The sequence below is a fragment of the Talpa occidentalis genome, unplaced genomic scaffold (genome assembly GCF_014898055.3).
Source record: "Talpa occidentalis isolate TD23 unplaced genomic scaffold, MPIMG_talOcc4v2.1 talOcc4.7, whole genome shotgun sequence".
In the NCBI taxonomy this organism is placed as follows: Eukaryota; Metazoa; Chordata; class Mammalia; order Eulipotyphla; family Talpidae; genus Talpa; species Talpa occidentalis.
Window position 1 is genome coordinate 115,073,006 of NW_023605083.1, and position 23,273 is coordinate 115,096,278.

Here is a 23,273-nt window from a genome sequence, read left to right on the forward strand (position 1 = left end):
TCCCCGGACTCCGGGTCCCCAGTCAAGGGTGGGAGCAGAGGAGAGGGCAGGGTGGGGGCAAGGCCGTGAGTGAGAACGACAGGCACTGAGAGTTAGTAGGGGTCACTGGTGGCCCAGGGCACAGCCGGGGAAGGGATTGCAAAGAAGGCAGGGGCCACTCCCAGGGACACAGGTCCCCACGGCATAGGCCACACCTTCAGCTGCCACGGCCAGGCCTGATTTCTAGGTCCTGGCGGGCAGAGAGAGGACCGGTAGACGCTTCGGGTGACAGAGGGAAGCAGAGCTGGTGCTGAAGGCTGAGAGGTTACTGGGGCTGATCTAACAAACTAGGTTTCTCCTTCCACCACCAGGTGTCATGTTGGACCCATTCCCCTGATAATTAAAGCCTCTCTCCTTTGCCTTTCCCTGGGGTCTGGCTGCCTTCTCCTGCTGGGAGCAGCACAGGGTGGGGTGGTGCTAGCAGGGCGGTGTGGTACCTGCCTTTGATTTCAGCAGCCCCGACCAGGGGGTGTGACTTCATCTCCATACTGTCTGCCCCTTCCCTCTCCCCTCCCAGAGTTGCTGACTGGAAATGCAGGTGCTCAGGTCCTACCCCAGATCAATCTCAGAAATCCTAGGTAGCACCCAGGAACCTGTTTTAATATGTCCTCTTGGTGATTATTACATCCACTGAAGTTTGAAAAGCGCTAGTGTAGAGCATGCAGAACACCAAATCCTGGACAGAAGGGTCAGGGTGAGCCAACCCCCTGCTCGGGGTCTCTGAGTTCTCATTACCAGCCCAGAGAAGAAAGGTCCACTAGTGCAATAAGTGCACAGGCCAGGTGCCAATAGCAGTCTGGCACGAAGCCCCCAGAAAGGGGGTGCGGGGTGATCACAAGTGTTCAGCATTGAGGTTATATCAGGAGGAATTCTCGGGGTCATATGAGTTGGCTTGTGTTGGCTCTTGGTGGAGAAACTTCTGTGGGTCAGCTCTCCGATGAAGGGGTGTTTGGAGTGAGAGTGTATGTGGCTACTTTGGTCTACAGCTCAGGTGAACCCGGAAGGGAGAAGCTGAAGATCATGTCCTCCCAAACTTGTCTTGTCCCCTGACACCTCAAGAATTTGCAAAACAGCCGACACAGAGATGAGGGTCCCCGACAATCCAACACAAAGCCACTGGGAACTCCTGAGCTCCCAGAGATGGTATCTCACAAAACCAAACACCGTAGTCAGCATCACAGGCACGAGAGACATCCACCCACCCAGGGCCTCAGGGATGACCTCCCAAGTGGTGGCTCAGGGGACCCTCTTGGATGGGTCCCCTGAGCCCCCACAGATCAGATCCAACAGCCCATCAGCCACAGGACAGTGTCTGCCGGACTCTCGCTTCTGGGGGGTAGGGGTGCAGAATGGCAGAGAAAGTGGTTCCCAGCCTGCAGTCCCAAGTGCTCAGCAGCCTGAGAAGAGAGCCACATGGGGGTCCTTATGTTCTTTGCAATATTTCTAAAAGCTTAAAATAAATCATACATATGCCGTGTTAAGACCCCACAGACTAATTTAATGGCAAAACAGTCTCTCTTTGCCACCATTCCATATGAAACTTCTGCAGCTCAGAAGCTGATTAGCAATTAGATGTGCCTTTGATTAGTAAAAAAGTGAAAAAAATCACTATTGAAGTGCTCTTACTTGCAAAGACAGTCTTTTAAAATAAGGGGTCTGTTAGAGGATATGCTAAGGGTGGCCCTTGGGATGAACAGGTTGGGAGCCACAGGTGGAGACATCAGAGGGGGTGACAAGGTGCCATGCCCTGTCAGGATCTCCGAATCTCTGTACCTCCACCTGGGAGGCAGGTTTGGGGTTTATGAGCCCGAGGACCAGGGCAGGCAGGGTCAGGAGGGCCTTCCCAGGGACACAGCTCTCAAAGAGAAGGACCCAACTCACTCCAAAGGATTTTTGGGGGAGAATCTGTGGCTAATTCAGACTTTGATCCCCAATTCCTGCTGTTTGTGGTGATGACGTGACATGGTTGCTTGACTATTAATGAACCTGATCAATTATTCATTGTTACATTTTTAAAACAAAGCCTTTCCCTCTCTGCTCCCTTCACCCTGCTCTCTTGGATCAAAGTCTCCCTTTCAGACAAAAGGAGACCGGGGAGATTTGCAGCTCTAATAATCCAACAGTGTGACAGAGGAGGAGCAGGAGAGGGGAGAAGCAGTGGGGGCTGGGGAGGCCCTTGGAAGCCTTGGTGGAGGAAGAGGGTCCTCAAAGAAGCATCAAGGTGGGGATGTGTGCCGTGGTCCTCACCTCCGGTCTAGAGGAGCCCAGGCCTACAGGATGATGCAGAGCCCAGATCCCTAGAGACCCTCACCCCTTCACCCCTAGAATCAATGAGCCACGGAGAGGGAGCAAAGAGGACGCCCCGCACGCACAACCCCAGACGCAGTACCTGGCGCCGCGCTGGCTGAGCTGCCGGAAGCAATTACATCGTCCAGCATTAGATCTAAAAGAACGAAACACGACATTGGTCACTGGCTGGACCAGGTGCGCGGGGCAGGGGCCCCTCAGCAGCTCACGCCCCCTTGGCTCCAACCCTCACTTGGCCTGTGAATGCGGCACACTGAACATGGGTGACTCGGGACACAGGACACTTGAGAAAGATGAGCAATTCAGCCGGCCCGTCGGGGTCACAGGGACAGGGAGCCAGAGGCACCGGGAGGCGAGGGCTGTCTGTCATCGTAACAGATGTCCTCTCCTACCCAAGCCTTGGCCTCAGCAGCACCTGAGCCGGCTACAGACCCCAGAAGGGGAGCCAGCTGGTCAGGCAGGGCCACAAGTGCCTCCTGCCAAAAGAATTCCATGTGCAGATGCCCTGCCTGGAAGGCAGACTGCAAGGAGGAGCGGGCGGAGGGAGCATGGCTGCTGGGGGTGCCGCCCTCAGCCTCAGACATCCACGGGGACAGCCCAGACAGGACCGCTGCCCTGGAGCTGGGGGCGGGGTGTTAGGGGCCGGGGGTGGGTGTGGAGGACCAGGGGCTCGGAGAAACGCACCACCCACTGCTGTCAGGCCAGAGTCTGAATGTCCTGGAGCTGCCCGGCCTCTCACAGGCTCTGCCCCACCTCGCCGCCTGCTCCCACTCTCCCGCCTCCCGCCTCCACCTGCCCCTCCCAGGCCTCAGGGCACAGAGCCAGGCAGACAGGAGGTAGGGCTCCACAGCCCCTACCCAATTTGGTGGTACTCACATTTCAACAAACCCAAGGGGAAACCTCAAAGCGCCACACGCATCTCATCGGAGTAAGGAAGACAGTTTGTGAAAGGGCGGAGAGAGGAAGGGAAACCCGCAGCCCAAACAGAGACAGACACACAAAGGCTTCGAGAAACCCACACATAAAGACACGGAGAGAGACGTGGGCAGTGACAGAGAGTCAGAGAGTACCGCATACCAGGCAGGCAGGAGCCCCGCCGACGGGGAACTGGTGCAGACACCTGGAGGCACCGAGAACACGGGACTCCTGCACCGCCACCTCTCCTGTCGCCTCCTGGAGTCTGTGTGTCTCTTCGCTTAATTCTGCGCACCCCTCCCCCAATGTGTTAAGAGTGTGAGGAGAGATGGGATGGGGTCCTCACCCAGCCAAGGTCAAGAGATGTTGGAAAGCTGAGGGGGCTGAAGGCTATCAGGCCGGAGTCATGAACTTAGAATTCCTGTGACCGCCAACCTTCCCTGAGTCAGGGGGAGATTTTTTTTTTTACAGGGATGGCAAAAAAAAAAAAAAGACATAGGTGGTTCTGCTGGAGATAGGTCGGGGTCTGGGTTTTCTCACGCTGCTGTCCATTTGCAGTTCTGCTGAGGCCTTGCTCAGCAGCTGTGGACACTGAGCAGGCACGGGTTCCAGAGGCTTGCTTGCCAACCCTGGGGCAAGCAAGGGTGGCACCTGGGCCAACCCCTGGGTCACTGGATTGTAGCAGGAATCTCATCCCATGAGCTCCTCTGAGAGTCGAGCTGGGAGAGGCCGTGCATCGACTCCCACCTGGCATTATCCAGGGGTATGATGCTGAGACCTGGGGAGCCCCGCAGTGGGGGTAGTTCCCCCTCCACTACGTGGCTCAACTGGTCTGCTTCATGCGGGCTCTAAAGGCTGACATGCTTTTGAGGGAGGAGGAGGTGAGGGGGGGGTGGGAGTCTTCTCCCTACCCCCACCCCCAGCCCCTGCCCCCCTACAGTTGCAAGGCCAAGGTCAAGCACGACTCAGAGAGATGTGGAAAGACTACCGACCAGCCATCTGCTTCTCCTTACTCCTTCTCTTTTTCTCCAGTCTTCGTAGACGCTTCTCCTCCCGTCGCCTGGCCTCTTCTTCCTCCTGGTGCTGCCGACACTTATGAAAGTTCTCCACCACCACGCCCACAAACATGTTCAGGACAAAGAAGGCCACAATGAGCAGGAACGAGATGAAGTATAGCAGCATCCAGGGATTGTGGTTCATGATGGGCTGGCAGGGAGCAGGAAGGACAGGTGGAGGCATCAGCCCAAGGGTGACAGGCTCAGGTGCTTCCCCACTGTCTGGGTTCCTTAAGACAGGACCTGCATACTCATTAGCTAGTAGGCAATGTAAAGAAATGATGTCTTTTGGTGATAGGCAGGAGGGAGGAGTGGAGACTATGGCAAAGTGGAGAGTTCTCTCCAAAAGGGGCAGCTGCTTCTTTGTTCCAGCTGATTCTTGCCCCGAGGGGATGCAAGTCCAATGTCCTCAAATCTTTGGACTTCTCCTGAGAAGACCCAAATCTCGATTTTCATGTGAAATTCACCAATTTTTAAATGTTTCTCACTAATTCAAAAAACATTTAAACATGTTGCAAGCCAATAAAGCTGGCCCAGATTTGACCCTCAGGCTACCAGCTATAGCCTCTGCTGTACGAGGTGATGCCTCTGATTTTGCCAAAGTGTCTTGCTCTCTTTCTGTCCAGTGCTTGTGTGGTCATGCATGGTGTCAACACATGCTGAGGACCTGGGCCCAAAGATGGCTCCTGCCCACCCTTGGCCCTACCTGTTGGTCCACACCCACAGCATCCAGCCCGTCGTACATGATGTCCACCCAGCCGTCCTTGGAGGCCAGCACGAAAAGGGACATCAGGGCCTGAGGCAGAGAGGGGAGGAGGCGACCATCTGAAACTAGGATGTATGACCAAAACACCTACCACCTCCCCCAAAGCACCTCTTGGCAGCAGCTCAAGGAACCCCAGCCCTGCAGAGGTCAGGCTAGAGTCACACTTGAGGCCCCAGGAGAACAAACTTTTTCAGGCCTCTGTGGTGGTTTAAAGTCTGAGGAGTCAAGGGAAATAATCAGATCCTCTGATCTCAACCAGGTAGAGCAAGGGACCCCAGAAGTCAAATCCAGGGTAGGTTTGGGAAACAGACCAACAAAACTGAGCAAGCTACTTAATTTTCTACATTTCTCTGCTTCTGTGGTTGTGGAATAAGAAAAAGAATGGTCTTGACAACATGCTGGCTCCCCATACCGGGCTAAGCCACTGTTAGCTCATTGCATCCTTAGGACAGGCCCCACGAAGATACCACTGATGAAGCTGAGGCCCTGGCAGGCCAGTTGCCCTGCATGCATCAGTGAGGACAGACCTGTGTCTTCCCTAGATCCTGCCACCACTTCCACCCCGGAGCCTGGCTCACCTGGCCAAGGTTGTCAAAGTTGTACTTGTGCCGGACCCACCGGTAGCTGGCCTCTGCACAGTCGGACTTGTTGGTGATATTCCTGGTGTCCTCGCCCTGGCACACGAAGAACTTCCCTTTGAAGAGCTGGACACACACACACAGCCGGAGACAGAAACACGTGAGCAGAGGCCACAGGCAGCCCACTATGCCACAATCCCCTCAGCCCCCAAGGGCCCTGGAGCCCAAGAGCTCCTGACACAGCCTTGGTGAGGGTGAGTGCTGAGTCAAGTGAGGGAGCTGCCAGGAGCCTCCCCTGCAGGCACCTCCCCTGCAGGCACCCCTTCTGGGCTCCTTGAAGCAGGCCTAGAGAGGGGAGGAGAGGTACTGGGGCTGACACTGGGGAAGGGAGAGAGAGGCCTTTCTACAAAGGGAAAGGTGAGTGGTTCTAGCAGTCTTGGCGTCATCTGTGAGTGTGCTAGAAAGGCAAACTCTCAGCACCCCAGACCCACTGAATCACTCTGGGCTAGGGGCTGCCGATCTGGTTGAAGGGTAGATGTGGTCTAGGTATTACCAAACCCACTTTATAGTTGGGAAAACTGAGGCTCGGGAAGTTGGTTGACTTGCTCATGCCACAGAACCAGCAAGTGGCAGAAAGGGGGCTCAAACTGAAAGCTCATGCCAGACAGTTGGGGCTATGACTGTGGGTGGGGAAGGGATCTGAGGGCCAGGAGGCCCAGGGCGCCTCAGCAAACCCTCGGGATAGACTTAAATCCACAGGGAAGCCCAGGAATGGGCTCAGGACTGACTCCCTCCACTCAATCAGGCTGGGAACCCAGGGACATGAAGAGGCACTGGGCATGCAGAGAGGCAGCACACAGCCTTGGCAAATGTACCCAAGTCAGGTCCCTGGGGCAAGAGAGTTCTAGGAAACCAGGAACAGCCCCCTCCTCAGGGCAGAAAGACATCCCAGGAAGCCAAAGGAAGGGGGGGTAGCCACCCAGAAGCTCCCCGCTGCTCCAACTGCCAGCTGTCTACCCTGCGGTGGAAACAGTGGTACTTGGGTGGGGGAGCCTCTGGAAGACAGCAGTGGAGGGGCTCCCAGCTCCCAGAGGCGTCTGCTGAATCCTGCAGGCAGCTCCTGCTCTTTTTCCTCCAAAGCCAAGTTCCCTCCCTGGGCTGGAGGCCAAGTTTCCCCAGCAGCCCCCACTTCCTGCCTTGTCTGGGGTCTGCACCCGCCTGCCTGCCAGCACGCCACTAACCTGGCCCAGCTGTCTGGGCCCTGGATCCCCAGGCCTGGCCTGCAGCCCACTCTGCTCAGGCAGAGAAGGAAGGGAGGGGATCCCTGAGCAGACTGTGGGCCAGCGCCAACGTCTGTGCCTCTGCAGGGAGAGGAGAGCAAGAGGCAGGCAGGACAGGCAGGCTGAGGCCAGAAGCCTCTCAGAGGTCCTGGCTCCCCTTGGAGCCCTCTTCAGGGCCTCAGTTTTCTGTGAAATGCCCAGGAGGCAAAGGGGCCCGAGAGAAGTGTCCCAGTTTATTCTTTCTGGAATAAAGGCGGCAACAGCAGTGGTAGTTTAGCCTCAGCATCCAAGGGCCCAAAGGAAGGCTGCTCCTCAGCTTCTGTGGACAGCCAGCCCCACACACCTGCACTCCCAGAATGCCAAAAATGATGAAGAAGGCACAACAGATGACCACGATGTTGCCGATGGGTTTCAGGGAGGACATCAGCGTTTCCACCACCAGCTTCAGCCCCTGTGCCCGGCTGATTACCCTGGGGAGGTGGTAAGGGGTTTAGAGGGGGTCACCAGGCTGGGACACCCTGCCCCTTCCCCGGCGGAGCCCTCGCCCACATGTATGTTGCCACCACTGCTGTCTCAACTCTGGCCCCCATCGTGGATTCTGGAGGGGTATCCTCTTGTCTTCTTGTCTCCAGAGCCCCCCTCATAATCTCTCAAACCAGGGTGCAGATGCCCCAAGCCCACGCTTCCATCTCCTCTTCGGGATGTTAAGGCTCTGCCTGATAGCACCGTGGGCAGGAGGGGAAGACTGGACTCCAGGGAGGTGTTACCCAGGGGTCATGTGTTGTGGGGACAGGGAGATACACTCACGGGGAGCATGTGGGGCAGGTGGTGAGGGTGGAGGTAGGGAGGTGATTATTAGGGCCAGGGGAGCACTGCTCATAGTTTCCAGAAAGTTCTGACTCTGGTCTTGGGGGTAGGGGGGCACCTTACTGGGGAGGTTTATCCTGAGAGGATGGTTCTCCTAGAAGTGTTGCCTGGTGGGTGATTCCCTGAGAGGGGCCTGGAGGTGGGGAAAGGAGGCTGTTATCACAGGCAGGCCTAGTGTCACCCCAGGGTACTCTCCATGGGGAGCTTCCGCGGAAGGACACCTGCCTGTGGTCCCTGCTACTGAGCTCTGGACAAGGTCAGGGTGCAGTAGCCCTGAGGGGCACGCCACGTGGGCAGTGTCACTGAGGGGGCACCCTAGAGAGACACTGTTGGGGCCATGGTTTAAGCAGAGTGAGGGCTGGGGTAGGGGGCAAGGGAGGTCACAGGCAGCAAGCAAGGTCGCGAGGGGCTCTCGTTCCATGCGGGAGCACTGGTTGTTGCAGGCGTCCCTGAGGAGGACGCGGGGCAGGAGCTCACCTGAGCGGGCGCAGGGTCCGCAGCAGCCGCAGCACCCTCAGCATGCCCAGGATCTTGGTGCCACTGTCGGACACCATGGACACCAGGATGTCGATGATGGAGATGAGCACCAGCAGCCCGTCCAGCACATTCCAGCTGCTGCGTAGGTACGCCTGCTCCCCGAAGCACCAGCCTAGCGCCACCACCTGGAAAGCCACATGGACACCCCACTGTCAACTGCCACCCCCACGAGGTCCCCAGCCCTGCCCTCCACCCTCACCTGACACCAGGCGGCCCCCTGAGGAATGAGAACCCCCCTCCCATCACCTTCACTGTCATCTCCGCCAGAAACACTGCGGTGAAGATGTAATTGGAGAGGGTCAGGAAGATGCGTTCCTGCAAGAGAGAGCAGGCAGGTGTTGCCCACCAGGAACCCCTACTCTGCAAACAAGCTATAGAAATAATCCCTCAAAATGTAGTCTCATCTGCCTCCGGGAGCCGGGAAAGGCTTCCAACATTTGACTCAGAAAAACCTCCCTGACTCTATAGTCTCCTATGCTGTTCACCCCCTCCCCAGCATGCACACAGTCAGTGCCAAGCTCCCTGACTCCCTTGCTGTACTGTGGGCAGTCTCATGCCTGGCCCTGAATAGACCTGCCCCCACCCCAAGCAGCCTAGAGGAAAGTGACCCCCACCACAATGCTGTCATCTGAGCCCCATATCTCAAGCCCTATTCCCTGATTCCTTTCTTAAAACTGGGACAGGATTTCACTTCATCTCTGACCTCCCCCACCCCCATCCTACATTTCTGTCTTCTCCACGCACTTGCTTTCCTGCTGTGGCCCAGAAGCGGAGCCGCAGGGCAGGCTGCGGCCTGACTACAGGCTCTGCATCCCGGCACCGTATTCATGCTATGCAGAGGCTGGGGCAGGACACCCGGGAAAGGAGGTGACCCAGTCCCCTGATATCTGAGGGCTAATTCCATCACTGGGTGGCTAAGAGAGGGGTGTAGGGAGCTGCAGAAGCTGCAGGCTGAGTGTGCGCATCAGAGAGGAACAGAGACAGGCAGGAGAGAAGCATGCACAATGACGGAGCTCAAGATGGAGGAGCTGAGCAGAAGATGGAGAGAGAAGGTCACAGTGAGCAGAGAGTTCTGGGGCAGGGCCGTGGGAAGGAGGAGATAAGGGGGTGAGTGCCCCCAGCTGCCTTTGCTCTTCCCTACACAGGCCCTGGGGGGGTCCCCAGTCCTATGGTCCCTGGCACCTCTTCCTGGGTGAGCCCCTCAGCTCCTCAGGCTCTCTCCTCCTGCCTTGGCCTGGCTGGAGCCCACCCTAATGGAAAACAGAAGTCTCAGCACAATGGTGTGAAAGGCTGCGTGGGAGGGGGGGAGGGGCACCTCCAACCAAGTGGCGCAAAATGCCATTAGGGGAACAGAGCCACCGCTACCCCGCCCTTCTCGGACCCAAACTGTTGTCAGCGGGTTGGAGCTACGATGCCAGGCTGGGAAGAGACAGCTCCCAACCAGTGGGGCCTGTCCTGAAAAGGCTGGGTCTCTGGAAGCAGATCCAGATGCTCAGACCTCTGGCTCTCCTCCCGCCCTGAGAAGGGCTGACAGGTTCAGTCAAGCAGGTGTGACCAACGTCTCCCCTAAGTTCCTGAAAACCTTATTTGTGACCTGGCAGACCCAAGAGGAGCAAAGGGCGCCTTCCCTCTTCAGCTCTGCATCGTGCATGTAGCAGGGCCTCTGCATCATGTCTGGGTGAGGGTCTCCCCCATGGGTGCATAGGCCTGGGTGGGCCTTTGTGGTGTGGGACAGAGCCACTTTCACCCAGGTAGGGAGCATGGTCCACTCCCCCAGCTGGGCTGGTGCATCACACAGGGAAATGGAGGCAGGAGAGTGCGCCAGTCACAAGGGTGGGAGTCAGGGAGTGGCTCTCCCCCCTATCCGAACCCTCCCACTTTGCACTTCTCTGAGTGCTAACCCTGAGGGGCCTGGCACTGAGCAGGCACTCAACAGCCACCTGTTTGGTCCCGGTGACTCACAGCGCTGTGGGGGTCGATCTTGGGGCGCTCCATGGCGATGGTGATACAGTTGAGGAAGATGATGACGAGGACCACATGGTCAAACATCTTGTGGGTGATGATCCGGTGACACAGGAGGCGGAACCTGCTCGGAGACAGGCAGAGGCTGAGTGGGAGACAGGAGAGAGCGGGAGTATCGCCTGGCAGGAGGACCTATCCTGAGTCCTCCTAACCTGAGGCCCTGCCCTCACACTTCCATATCTGGGGGCCCTGCTAGCACCTCTGAGATGGTGTCATGGGGTGGTAATTTCCCAGGAGAAAGAGAGGCCAGGATGCAGGCCAGGGCCACCCACCCCCGCTTACCTTGACTGAGGAGGGAAGATGTAGGCAGACCAAGAGTCTCGCTCACGGCAGCAGGCTGGGAGCCGGGCTCGAATCCATGCTCTTATCCGTTCCCCCTTGCTCTATGGAAGGATCACAAGGCTGTAAGCAGGGCCAGGCCTCCAGTTTCTCCACCCCTTTGCTCCTTCTAAGCAATTCCATGAGCCTCACTCCATGAGCCCAACACTCTGCCCAGCTCCCCAGCTCCATCTAAGGCCCCTGTCATCCCCAGAGCATCTTTTCCTCCACCCCTCCTCTCCTCCCCAAGGCTCTTCACTCTATTACCATCTCTTCCTCCAGCCCAGCACCCCCTGCCCCCCTCCTTCCCTTCCCACTGGGCTTGGAAGTCCCATCAATTATCAAACATTGTACCCATCACAACTGTCTGTTCAAAGACACACCTGGGACAGAGGACACTGACTCCTCCTCACAGGCTAGCCCCGAGCTTCCAGGCCCCTGGGCCCTGCCCACAGGGTTAAAGGGGGTGGCAGGGGGTTGGGGGCTGGGGGCGAGGTGAATGGGTAAGGATGGGGGTGAAGTCAGGGCTTGTGATGAGGTGGAGATGAGAGAAGGGGACAGGAAGGGCATCAATTTGGAGAATGAGTGATGGGTCTTTCTGAGTCACAGGGGGAGGGCCATGAAAGATTCATACACATCTGCCCAAAGCCATTCATATCCACGAGGGCTGCAGAGCCGAAGCCCCAGGCATGATAGGATCTGGGGCTCTCAGGGCGGGCCGAGGGAGAAAGGGGCTCTTTGGAGCTCAGCTGCAAGGATCACCTGGAGATCTCTTGGGCATGATGGTAACTCCTTGAATGCCATAAAGCTGGGAGAGGGGTTGTCCAGCCCTGGGCCAGGCTGGATATGGCTTCCCTCCCTCATGGTCAAGGGTGAAGGGTTGCTGGACCCGCAGGGGCCTCACCAGGTTGCCCTCGTCGTCACCATCGTCCCCATCCAGTGGGGGGTCATCAGGCCGCATGGTCCGGGTCAGCCGCCCCGGGGCTGACTTGCCATTGCAGCCCTGGTGCTCAGAGGCCGAGCTTCGGCCACTGGCTGTGCGGTGCAGCCCGGGCACCTGCAGAGTGTCCGGCAGGTCAAAGGAGCTCTTGGCCTCCCTCTCCAGGGAGCCCCCGTGGCGACGGTCGCTGCCCGCTGGACTGGCCCGCTCCTCTTCTGAGCTCTCCTCCTCGTCCTGGCTCTCCTGGCCCTCCCCTGACAACAGGGAACGCCGCTCCCCACTTGGGCTCCTCCGCTTCAGGCTGGGGGCACGGCCCAAGCTGTTCCGGCTGGAGCGCCTGCTGGCCCAGCTGCTTGCCGCGCTCCAGGGGCTGTGCGGGGAGCTGCGGGTGCTCGGCTGGGTGTGAGGAGAGGAGAGGGTGGTCTCAGCCAGGACCTGTCAGCCCTGAGACCCCCTCATAGGTCCCCTGCCTGCTGTGAGCCTCCCTGGCATCAAACCAGATGTGGAGGGCTCAGGTCCTGGCTCACTATAGCTTGCTGTGTGACCATGGACAAATCACTAAACCTTTCTGTGCCTGTCTTCTAGCGTGAAGTAGAATGACACGAGCACCTACTCCTCACTTAGCTGGGAGGCAGTATACAATAACGGTGAGAATGTGGGCCCAACACCACCCCCTGGGTTAAAAGTCTTGTTCTGTCACCTATTTACTGGAGGGTTTTCCACATAGCACTCTGGAAATCTGAGACCTAGCTCCCCATCTGTAAAATGGAGATAATAATGGTACCTACCGCGTAGGGCTGCTATGGATTAAATGCATTTAGGAAACTTATGAGTCGTGTCTAGAACAGTGTCTGGCACAGACTCAGTAACTGGATGGGGTTTGTCATAACTATGGTGAGGTATTAAGAAGGTAGCGTCCTCCATTTTACAGAGGGGGCTCAGAGGTTGAGTCTCACTTGGTTAGGAACTGAAGAAACAGGACTAGAACCCTGTTCTTTTGCCTCCAAGCCTATAGCACTTCCACCTGCCGGCATTACTGTCCTCATAGATACCCCCCACCCCCTGCTGAGGCTTGTCCAGCCCATGGCACAAAGGCATCCTTGGGCCTGCCCCACCTCTGTCCTCACACCCCTCCAGACTCAGTAAGTCTCCCTCCGTCAGACCCCTTACCGGTGACTTCATCTCGTGGGCTGCCCCAGGCTCGGCTGACCCGCTGCTGCTGGTGCGGCGGGAACCAGGGCCCAGAGGCTCAGCCAGGCCAGTGCTGGAACTTTTGGGCAGGGACATGGGTGTGGCAGCTGTGTGGATGATAAGAGGTGGCAACAGGCTCCTCTGCAGCTCTGGGTGCTCTCCCAGGGACACCACTGCAAGGGGAGCAAGGGAGAGATCCTGAGTCCACATAGGGCAGGCCCATGACCAGGGGCTGCATCCCTGAGACAGATACTTACAGGCCAAGCGCTTCTTCCTGTCCCCATCGCCATCCAGGCTGGGTGAGAAGAAATCTGGATCAGACTCAGACTTGGTGGCATCTCCCTAGGGTGGGGAGCAGTGGGTCGTCAGAGATCTGGCCAGGCAGGGCTGGGTGGGATGAACTATCTCCCTGTCTACACACACACACACACACACACACACACACACACACACACACACGCATACTACATAGAGGCCACAGGAACCAGCAACCACGGCACGAGGCATGCACCGGCGCAGGCCAGACCACCCAGGCTTGGGGCCCAGGGCTCCTGACACCTCTGCCCCCCCACCAGCCACACCTAAGAGAAGACCAAACCCAGAGCCGACAGCACAACCAGCCTGGCTAGAGTTGGCTCCAAGAATGGCTAAGGGGAAGGGTCAGCAGGTAGGTGGGCCGGTGGCATGGGCTGCAGGGAGCTGGGGACCTAACTAGAGCCTTAATTCCCAAGGTCATTATGCCCTATGCTTTCCCTCTGTGGCTACCCCACTCAGTCTCAGACATGAGGACCCTGGAAGGAAATTGAAAGACCCCAGACTAGCAACTCAGCCCAAGGATGCCACTTTAGTCCCTCTGCTGTTTCTCTGCAGCTTCCCAACCCCCCTGTCCTGGCCCCATTTTTACCTCTCTCCCTGTCTCTGGGACAGTTTTTCCTTTCTTCTTAGCAGGTCAGTAGGTTCCCCAGTAATTACATACTTCTCCTTAAGAAGTTATTAAAAAATACTTGATTGCTACTTTTGATAAGGACATAAATATTGCGTAATTGGCATCTCAGGGGATCATTTTCATTAACTCAGTTTACATCCCTAACGAGGCCTTTAATTATCAAGTGGGATCTCCAGGGGGCTGCTCAGGATGCGCAGTACTATGGGGTCCCGCAGGAATCCTGGCTTCGCCCTGAATTCCAGTGCCAGTGCAGGAAACAGCAGGGCACAGGCTGTGGGGACCAGAGGAGGAGCTCACCCTGAAATATCTGTTGGACCTCCTGAGTGGTTAAGGGGCCAGAGACTGGGAAGCGGATTTAAAAATCTGATAATGAGGCACCACCTCCGCATCCTTCTCCAAAGACTTGTCCTGAGCTGAGACAGCTTGTGGGGACCCCAACGGGGGCTCAGGGCAAGGGGGAGGGGAGAGAGGGGGGATGGGGGCCACGGATTGATATTCTGCCGAGGCGGGACACTTCAGACTCCTGGGGACCTCAGCATAGGCACGCACACGAGACGTGCACACAGAGGATTCTAAGTCCCTTCCTGCTCCCCCCAGTCACTGGTCTGACAGCGATGGGGACGGTGCCCCTTGCGGGTTGATGGGGGCAGAGGCAAGAGGGACCTCGAGGTCCTCGAGGGGGAAGGGACTTAAAATCGAAGCAAACCTCACGACATCAATGACCACCATGGCTACCACAGTTGCACAGTAGCTGAGCGTCAACACGAGCACAGAGACACGGAGGCGGAGTGGAGGTGCACGGGGCTCGGGGCACGGGGGCATGCCGGCTCATGACCGAGTACCTACCCCCTGGGAGTCGACAGGCAGCTGAATACAGCTTAACTGTCCACTCGCATCTTCCTGTTTGCTGATTTCCTACAGGGAGAGGGGGAGGCAGGGGACGGGAGCTGGTCACAGGCGCTCGGGCTTTCAAACATCAGCAGTGTCCAAAGAGGATGAAGAAAAAGAGGGGAGCGAACTGGACAGCAGGGGGGGTGGGGGAGAAAGAGGACAGAATGGCCTTCCAGAATTCAACCACAGGCCCTCAGGCCAGAAGGAATCTGAAGGGTGAGGGCAGAGGCCACAAAGATGGGGACAAGGGCAGTAAAGGAGATGGAGCCCCCAGTAACCCCAATAGCATTCACTGAGGGTATGCCAGGCGCCACGGAACTGCTTCATTCACACTAGCTGGATTCTCGGCAAGGTGGCAAGTAGCTACCGCTAGCACCTTCTCAGAGGAGGCCCCTGAGGTAGGAGAAGTTAAGAAACCACCCCAAGTCATACAGAGTGTAAGAGGCGCATGGTGTCTTGACCTGAAGCTCCAGCTCACCTCTCCCTGCCTGCAAGGTGGCGGGCATGGGAATGGGCACACGTGGGGAGGAGAACTGAATGGAAGTCAGAGGCCAAGGAAAGAGACAAAAGACCAGCAGCAAGAACAGGTCTCCTGACCCCCATGTGTGCGGCCGAGTCCCTCCAAGTCTGAACTGTCCGACTGGGATGGGATGTGACAAGTAACGCTGGGATGACTGCGATGATGTTGTTTCATATCAATTAATGGCCTCATGCCGGGCCTGCTGCCTGTTCATTTAATTAAGCGTATGGATGATAAATACACAGGGATTCGGGGCGCTGCCCCCTGCAAGTCAGGAAATCAACAGCTGAGCAGGCCCATCCCCTGGGCCCCCCTCCTAACTCTTGACAGGGTTACATGGCCAGTGGGGGGCCACCCTCAAGGCCTCCTGCTGATGAAACTCAGCAAAAGGTGGTGGTGGTGGGGGGGTCCCTACTTCCCTTTGCAAAAAAGCAGGTCATCACGACAGAAAAACCAATCTCCCCCGCAGTATCGTGGGACTCCCTCAGAGGTATATGTGCAGCCCCCTGAAACTCCATACAGGAGAGCTCAGGTGCCTCTGGAGGTGTCCAGGTCACTGGCACTGAGAGACCTTGCAGGACAGGGCACAGCTGGGCCAGTGCCTCACGAGGGGACTTCAGGGCCATGACACCTCCTGGGAGGGGGGTTGATCCTGAGATCCTTTCTCCAGCCCACCCCAGACCTGGTGCATCACATCCTAAGGGAGACCCTTTCCCTGCAGGCACTTGGGCTCTGAAGGTTTAGGAGGATGTGGCCACCAGGGGCAGCCTCAGCTGGGGCAGCCACAGACCCAGAGTGGGCCAGAGTGACCAAGCTGGGCTGCAGGGCCAGGCTGCTCTCTGTTCCCACACGCAGACTTGCGGCTGCCTAGCAACCAGGCCAGCTCAGCGACACTCAATTTAACAAGGTGTTTGCTGAAAGGGCCTGGAGGTGGGGAGGGGGCTGTCTGCAGGCACCTCCAAGGCTGCCGGCTGCTGGGCAGCTGAACAGCCATTTCCCTCCAGTTTCATGGGAATTTTCTGAGGAAATCTTAGCCACCAGGAGCTGTGGTTTGGAAGGGGCTGGGGACATTACCCACTCAGCTTCTCCTCCCACAGAGCAGAGGCTAAGGGTGGTAGGCCTGTGTGGGATCACGGGGGCACCCCTTAAGCTTGCAAGCCTCCGGGAACCTCCAAATAAGTGTCCTGTCCCAGTGAGAGTGCCAGTGTCCCTCCCTCCTCTAGGAGGTCCACTCACCACCAAAGGCAGGGCCCGCCTCTCCCCTCCTCCCCATCAAGCTGCCCTCTGTGCCACCCAGGAGGGGAGGGAATACGATATCAGATAATGGCAGAATTACAACAGGAGTAGAAAAGGCATGTGCAGTGTGGGACAGAGGCACCCACACCCCACTAGCCCGGCCCGACCCGTGGGGAACAGCCCTCCTTCGCAAGGCTGGAAAAGAGTCAGAAAATAGATTTTTGTTTTTCCACCATGTGCCGGGTATTTATAGACCAGGCCGCAGCGGGAGTTTCCATCCGGGTCACCCGGAGAGAACTGGACCAAGAGCTTCTCCTCCGCCAATCTGGAGCATTTCTAGGTTGGGTCAAGCTGCTCTGTGCCAGGTGCAAGATGCTGGGGTGGGCCGGGGGCTTGGTGGGAAGAGGGGCAGAGCTGAGAGCAAGGAGGGGGTGCAGTTCTTTGGGCACAAAAGGGGCCCTGGCATGGAGCAGGCAGGATCAATGTAAATCAATATTAATTGATGACGCTGCCTATGACGAAAGTGATGAAGCTGGGGCTGGAAATAGGACGCTCATTTCTGCCATGCCTGCTGCTAATTGGGCTCATTTCTCACCCTGGGCAGCTCAGCCCTGCCTGGGCCCTGGTGGCATCTTCATCAGCTCAGTCAGAGTTCAGATGACTTGCACACAAAATTCCCCCACTCTGGGCTCAGAGGGGCCCACTCCGAAGGCCCCGGGGAGCACCTGTGCTCAGGGATCCTGCGACACCCAGGCTGACACTTGTCTTGCCTGCCCTCCGGGGAAGGGTCTAGCTGCCTTTGAGGGGAACCCGGTGACCCCACTCCACCACCTGGCTCCAGCCCCCAAGTCTCCTACCCCTAGACCCCCCAGCCTAGTCTGAAGGGCACTTCCTGTGGACCTCCTGGGCCAAGCTGGGCAGCCGAGTCCTCCTGGAAATGGATTGTTGCAGGCAGGGGGTTACCTCTGCCTGGAAGCCCTCCACCAGAATGGCGACGAGCAGATTAAAGAGCACGTAGTTGCCAAAGGTCATGAGGGCGATGAAATAAAGGGCAGCCCAGGACGATGTGGAGGCCATGCCATTGTAGAGCACCTTGTTCCAGTCCTCCTGGGTCAGGATCTGCAGGGAGACGAGGGGAGTCAGGGCCCTTACCAGGGGCACCCTGCCTGGCCCCTCTACCCCAGGCCTGCTACCCTCAAACCTGAAAGACGGTGACAATGGCCCAGAGCAAGGAGTCAAAGTTCTTCCGGTCCGGGAGTGTGTCCCCATCCCGCTCAGAAGCAAACTTGCAGCCGAAGAGATGCATGCCCAGGATGCTGAAGACAAAGAAGCCCCGCGGTGAGCTCAGCACCCGAGCACCCTCTGGCCCTCAGGGCCTTCTCCCAGCTGGCAGGGATGCCGTCCTGCCCTCACCTGAAGATGAAGATGAAGAGCATGAGCAGCATGCAGAAGGTGGCCACGTTGTCCATGGTCTTCATGAGCACCACGAGCTGCCGCTGCAGCGCCGGCAGGAAGCGCACCAGCTTCAGCACCCGCATCAGGCGGAAGGTCCGCAGCACCGACAGGCCGCCCCCCTGCTGGCCCACGATCTCCCACACGCTGCAAGGGGGGCAGTCGCCTGAGCCCGATGCATGCTCTCCTTTCTCTTGTCCCTCCCCTTGAGAAGGCCCGCAGCACCTGCAGGCCTGGACTGTCCAACATGACAGGAGAAAGTGGGGCACCGACAGGCCCTCGGGTGACCTGACAGGAGCCTCTGAGATGGTGAGGATCTGGGTGACAGCTCCAGCCCCTCCACCCGCTCCTCTGGGCCAGAGATCACATCCTGGCGGCAGACAGCCCTCTGCCAAAATCTGGCCAATGCAACAGCATCCAGTTATGGAATATTTGCTTTGTTCTTGTCTAATGAAATCGAAAGCCAATTCCAAAAAGCAATAAAGCCATTCTCCTGGCCCTGGGCCTAGGAGGACACAGCACTTTCCCAAGGTCTTGGAAACCCTAAAGCAAGTTGTGGTGTCCTAGACGGTTTCCAAGCACTTTGCAAGCAGGGACAGCTGGCTAGACCTCACACCTCTTCCCGGTCCTCTCCAAAGCCAACTCTCCGGCCCTTACCTACCCCATAGCCGCATAAGGCGGAGGACAAGAAGTGGGGAAAGGAGATCGCAGAGCTGCCCTGGTGGATGGAGATGTGAGGCTAAGTTCGGAGTGAGCAAGCTGGGGCTGAGGGAGAGGGTGGGGTAGAGCGTGGGGGGCAGAGAGTCCCCAACAATGGAGTGACATTACTCCAGAACCTGCCTCCCCAGAGGGATGGGCTGAGTGACTCAGGAGAGGAGCTGTAGAGGATCGCCACACCTGATGACAACGATGACACCATCGAAGATGTTGTAGGGGTTCTTGATGTAGCCGAAGGGACCGTACACCAGCAGCTTCAGCAGCATCTCCAGGGCAAAGAGGCTGGTGAAGACGATGTTGCTGATTTCCAGGGCGTTGGTAAGCTCCTCGGGCTGGAGGGCAGGGTGGGGCGTGAAGCAGTGGTGACTTGTCCCTGAGCCCGTCCTCCTACTCCTCCCCAGCATGGGGCCCCGGGGACTGGAGCAGAACAGCAAGCTTAAGGGGGCTGGGAGTGGGGAGTGGCATGTTGGATGCTCAGGCTCATGAAGGGTCCACAAGGAAAGGCACTCAGGGCAGCCAAAACCCTCCCCTTCCCAGCTCCAGGTCTTGGCTTCCCTGGAGGCCTGCGAAGTGCTCTGCGCACCTCTGGCTTGGAGCTCCTGGACTCATCGGCCCTGGGCTGCTGTGCAAGCTCAGTCAGCAAGGCCAGCAGCGCAGGATGCTGGTGATGTCAGAGGGCATAACACAGGCCTCACATGCACACCCAGTCACACAGCCACAGGAAAAGTCCTAGGTGCAACACCGCAATGCTGTGGACTTGGCCACCTTCTCATGGCACCTGTTGGCTACACTACATCCTTCCAGACACACATGTACACAAACAAGCATGCATGTGCACACACACAAATGCATTCATGCAGACACAAACGTGCTGATGGACAGAAGGGGCACCCCAAGGAGGGTCATTACAGACGAGGAGGCACCTGGAGCCTTGACCTGACACTAGGATACCTGAGTAATTCTCAGCCTATCTAATTAACATGCTGTCTGCCTTTCAGCAAGATTCTCAACCTGTGTGACCAAACATAAAGCACAGGGAAAGCACAGGGAAATAATTATTTTTATGCTCTTACCCAGGGTTTGGGATTGGGACCAAGGATACATCCTAGGAAGGTCATCAGAACTTATGTCAAACCATCTCATCTGCGATTCCAGTTCACTCTCTCCCCCGCCTTTCAATATTAAGTGCCTGCTGTATGCCTAGACATCCACCAGGTATTAAACGAGCTGCAAAAATATGCCAGCCCTGCTCCTTGCCTCCCAGGAGCTCAGCTTCTAGCTGGAAACAAGTTGTACACACACAAAACAGCTGAATAATCACAAGAGGCCTGAGATGCTTCTGTGCCAAAATAAATTATCCAGACAGTAAATCCAGGAGTTCAGGGGCAAGAAGGTGAGGGAGGAACACACTAGGAGAGCCTTAGTGTGGAGGCAGCACTTAAAATGAACTCTGAAAGGCGGTGGGGTCTTTACAGGTCAGGAGGGGGTGAGGGTGGTGGCATCACCGTTGAGCACAAGGAATGAGCCCCACGGGGAGAAAGGGAGGGGAATGGCTGGGCTGAAGGCTGAGGATGCAGGGTAAGATGTGACTGGCTCGATGGAGCCCACTGCTCACCCAATGAGTCTTGCTCATCCAAAAGTCTGAGGTCCATGATAGACATGCAGTAAGTTTAACTTAAATACATCACCAATGAAGACCTTTGTCCATCAGTCCCCTGTTCACCGGGGTACCTCATGTGGCTGGTTGTTTGGGTTGGTCACCCAAGCCTGGAGACAGTCCCTAGGCACCACCTAATGGCCCCTACCTGTGTGGCCAACCTGGGTGTGAGAGGGAGAGGGCTAGAAGGAGGGCTTCTGACCAGCAGGTGAGGGGCATGTGAAGGTCAACGGCTACTCTCAATCCCAGCTTGGATCTTTTCAAAGGCAGAGGTGGGGACAGAGCCGGGGTCAGCGGTCAGAGCTGAGAGCCAGCTGCCAGAGTAGCTGGTGTGGCACATAGCTCATTTGTCCGGCAGATCTCAATTGAGTCTTTGCCCCCCAGATTGCTAATGGGGGATGAAGGGTGTTGCCCCCATACCTAGCAAATGGGGCCACAGAGAGACAGGACCTTGAGTCCCATCAGGTGCAGGCAGTGGGGAAAGGGCCACTGTCAGGACAGAGCCCAGAGCCCAGGGCTCTGGCCCCTCCTCACAAAGAGGACCCCCCCAGCCTGTCTCCCCAAGCTCAGCTCCCGACTCGCTGTGCACCCTGCCAGCCACACAACACCCTTACAGCCTCACTGAACAGGGGGGCAAAGAGGGACAGAGGTGGTGAGGGAGGGAGAGCCAGGGAGTGGGACCCAGTGCCAACCTCACTCTGACTCCGAAAATACTAGACAGTGGGGATGTAAACCCACCCAGGTGACTGCGAGGGAAGCCAGACACGTGGAAGGATTGAATACATAATGTGTCTTTGAACATATATAACATCATATTTCACTTGAACACAGAGGATGAATACAGAACAAGCCGGCTCGAAGCACTGCTGAGGTGAACGGGTGAATTTTATGGCCTATACAGTCTACCTCGAAAGAAGCTACCAAAAAGGAAAATTAATATTTTAATATTAACCTTTTTTAAGATTTTTAAAAAGGAACGGAGCAGAGTGGCTGTGGAGATCAGGTATTTACTGCATCAGTGAATCTAAAAAGTACAGCTGCTGCCAGGCATGTCCAGGGAGGGTGTTCCCACCGCTTCCTGATGTTGCTGACAGGGCCTGGAACAATCTGCACTCAGGGAAACACCAACCAGGAGCGTCATCAGACGGATGGGGCAGGGCTCCCCACAGCCAGCATCAGTGGTGCTCGTGGAGGGGGGCAGCAAAGTCTGGAGCCCCTGCCCAGCCTGACCAGTGGCTCCAAGGCTGGAGAAGTTGAGGGGAGGAGGGTGAGCACTCTCCTAGGCCTCCCCCTTTCCTGGCTGCACACATTTCGGGCAATGCCTCATCCCATCTGGGACTCCAGGAACCCCGTGGTCCATAGGGAAAAAACCCTCTTTCTCAGACAGCCAGGTCTGTCCAAGTTACTAAATTGGAGCTGGGAATGTTCTGCAAATACAGACAAGGACGCAGAAACACAATCTTAGCAACACAGTGGCCCCAGGGACCAGAGCCATGATCACAGCCACTGCAGCGACACAGGGGCGGGAGGGAGCCCACTGCTGCTAGTAGCCTCCCCCGGTCGCTCTGGCTAAGTACCTCCCTCCCAGGATTCAGTTCACTTCTGCCCTGCTCACAACCAAGCAGGACTCCTAGACAGTCAGCACACTGAGGCCGTCAACCATGTGGGGACCGGGCGGAGTCACACTGCTCACTTAGAGAGCTTCAGTGCCCGGTCCATCTATGCCTCCTCAGCCTCTTCCTGCGCTGCTGAGGCCACCACACACCCAGATGAACAAGCACACACACACACACACACACACACACACACACACACACAGGCCCAGCAGGTAGGTACCAGCCTCCCTCACCTGCCGGGAAGTTCTTTCTCAGATCTACACAGCCACCTCCCTCCTGTACCCAGATGGCGAGGCCTAGTGGGTGATTCTGTGAGTTGAGATCAAGCAGCCTGAGCTTGTCTCACCCAGTTAGCACAAATCTCCCAACAACTCCCCTCCCTCAGCCTTTCACCTTGGAGCAACTGTGGCCCAAGTCAGCTGCTCAGTATTCCCAGCACCAGAACCTCCCTGAAGCCCATTAGCACCCCATGAACTAACTTCTCAAGTGGTCACTGTGTACAGAACACTGCTGATAAAAAGGGGGTGTTGAACCTGGACCAGAAGGCCTGCCAAATCTGAGAATTTCTACCTGTTTGACCTTGGGCAAGTCTCTTAACCTCTCTGATCCCCAGTGGCCTCTCCTGTTAAACAGAGTACCAGCACCTCCCGGCAAAACTGCTCTGCAGAGCTGAGGGCGCTGAAGTCAGTCAAAATGCCAGGCCCAGAGCCACAAGCATGAGTCCTGTGGGCACTGACAGCAGAAGCAGGTCTTACACGTGGTAGGACAGAATCTTGAAAGGCTACAACCAAGCACCATGCTGGGGCAAACACCAGGAGCTCCCAGAAGCTCAAACCCAGCTGAGGTCAGTGGGCCATGGCGGGAGGAGATGGCAGGCCTCCTACGGAGGGCATCCCCAGCCAGGGGCAGCATGAGCAAAGGTACAGAGAGGGAATGAGCAGGGCACACTTCAGGGCTGAGAGAATCAAAGGGTCTGCTGGGTCAGAGGGTTGGTGGTCAGTGGGGAGACAAGCCTGCAAGGTCGGGAGGGTTCAGGCAGAACAGCCTTGACCCCATTCTACCACTCAGCCTGGACTTGCCTCTGACCAGGATGCTGGAGGCTTGGGGGTGGAGGGAGGGTGGAGATGTGCAAAACGTTGTATTAAGAAGATTAATCTGGCTGCAGTGGTGGCAGCGTGCGGACGCCTTGGAGAGATGGAGAGACGGAGACCAATTAGGGGATACTGCAGCGGTCCAGGCAGGAGGCCTGAGCACCGGCTCCGTAGACAGTGACATGTCTTGCACAGGGAAGAGCAAGAGGGGGTGGGCGAGTAGGGCCAGAGCTGAGCAGGGCAGCCCTGCCCCAGCACCTATTCACCCCTGCATCTCATCTCCCACCTGTCCCACTGGCCCTGACATCTCTGCTCCCCAATTCTGACTCCTC

The 23,273-nt window shown here is 57.1% G+C and overlaps 1 protein-coding gene across 9 annotated transcripts in view; it reads right to left on the reverse strand.

The window, feature by feature from the left end:
- The window catches only part of CACNA1G (calcium voltage-gated channel subunit alpha1 G), a 62,375-nt gene that overhangs the window by 15,328 nt on the left and 23,774 nt on the right, over window positions 1-23,273 (reverse strand). For 4 of the 9 annotated variants that reach the window (XM_037494809.2, XM_037494807.2, XM_037494815.2 and 1 more), the window contains exons 10-25: window positions 18,758-18,909; window positions 17,822-18,007; window positions 17,610-17,724; window positions 17,372-17,527; window positions 13,073-13,157; window positions 12,795-12,988; window positions 11,589-12,020; window positions 10,649-10,749; window positions 10,307-10,430; window positions 8,591-8,659; window positions 8,285-8,469; window positions 7,284-7,410; window positions 5,661-5,786; window positions 5,023-5,112; window positions 4,275-4,467; window positions 2,429-2,482 (exon numbers count right to left, since the gene is read on the reverse strand). In XM_037494809.2, coding sequence (XP_037350706.1) covers window positions 2,429-2,482; window positions 4,275-4,467; window positions 5,023-5,112; window positions 5,661-5,786; window positions 7,284-7,410; window positions 8,285-8,469; window positions 8,591-8,659; window positions 10,307-10,430; window positions 10,649-10,749; window positions 11,589-12,020; window positions 12,795-12,988; window positions 13,073-13,157; window positions 17,372-17,527; window positions 17,610-17,724; window positions 17,822-18,007; window positions 18,758-18,909 — 2,389 coding nt within the window. Of the gene's footprint in view, window positions 1-2,428; window positions 2,483-4,253; window positions 4,468-5,022; window positions 5,113-5,660; window positions 5,787-7,283; window positions 7,411-8,284; window positions 8,470-8,590; window positions 8,660-10,306; window positions 10,431-10,648; window positions 10,750-11,588; window positions 12,021-12,794; window positions 12,989-13,072; window positions 13,158-17,371; window positions 17,528-17,609; window positions 17,725-17,821; window positions 18,008-18,757; window positions 18,910-23,273 lie in introns of all 9 variants that reach the window. The other 5 variants (XM_037494808.2, XM_037494812.2, XM_037494805.2 and 2 more) reach the window with 2 other exon arrangements.